Source organism: Myotis lucifugus, unplaced genomic scaffold, assembly GCF_000147115.1.
Source record: "Myotis lucifugus unplaced genomic scaffold, Myoluc2.0 scaffold_37, whole genome shotgun sequence".
NCBI classification, from domain to species: domain Eukaryota; kingdom Metazoa; phylum Chordata; class Mammalia; order Chiroptera; family Vespertilionidae; genus Myotis; species Myotis lucifugus.
Window position 1 is genome coordinate 7,529,180 of NW_005871085.1, and position 744 is coordinate 7,529,923.

Below are 744 nucleotides of genomic sequence, written 5' to 3' on the forward strand. Positions count from 1 at the left end.
AGCCTGGGACAGGAAGGCCCTTGGGATCATCTGAGAGCCTCCCTCATAGTCAAGGCCCTCAGGACCCAGCCCCACCTCCCCTGCAGGCTCACCTCCTCCCATGCGGCCACCCCCAGGACTCAGCTCCAACACAGCTGCATCCTCTAAACGCTGCATCCTTTTCAGCTCCAGTCCTCTGTTCACACCGTTCCTTCTGCCTGAAATGCCCTTCCTGCTTCTCTAACGCCTCCTCCCATCAATAGGCCAGGCCTCCGACTGCTCCAGGTTGAGTCCGCAGCCCCTCCCCTGAGTCACCTGCTCTCTAGCACACAGGGCGCACTGGCTCACATGTCCGCCTCCCCCCAGACTGGCTTCCTTGAAGGTGGCGCTTGGTCATTCATATCTTATCTGTGGTGCCCAACCCAGGTCCTGGCTCATAAGTGGGATCATTACTCTTAGTAATATTATTTTCATATCTTGTCCTACCAGATATGATAACATACTATAAAGACATAACTGTCAAAATATTGAGAAACAGCGGTCAATAGAAAAATCAATATAGGGGAACGTGTAGCTGGAAGCAGACCCTGGGCCATCTCAGTATTTTATCGTTGACAAAAGCTGCTTTGCAATCAGTGAAGAAAAGAATTCATTATAGAGAGCTGTACAGACACCCAACTATTCAGAAAAATAAAAATTCGATTCTGACTTACACTTTGCAGATGGTTTAAAGAAATCAATAATTTAAAAAACGCCACCATATCT

At 48.5% G+C, this 744-nt stretch overlaps 1 protein-coding gene across 1 annotated transcript in view; it reads right to left on the bottom strand.

Annotated features, from left to right (window-relative positions):
• LOC102427833 (excitatory amino acid transporter 5) overlaps window positions 1-156 on the bottom strand; it is a 5,383-nt gene extending 5,227 nt beyond the window's left edge. Inside the window, 1 exon segment of the mRNA XM_023752825.1 lies at window positions 93-156. Within this exon segment, the coding sequence (XP_023608593.1) occupies window positions 93-156 (64 nt within the window).
• Window positions 157-744: the final 588 nt, after the last annotated feature.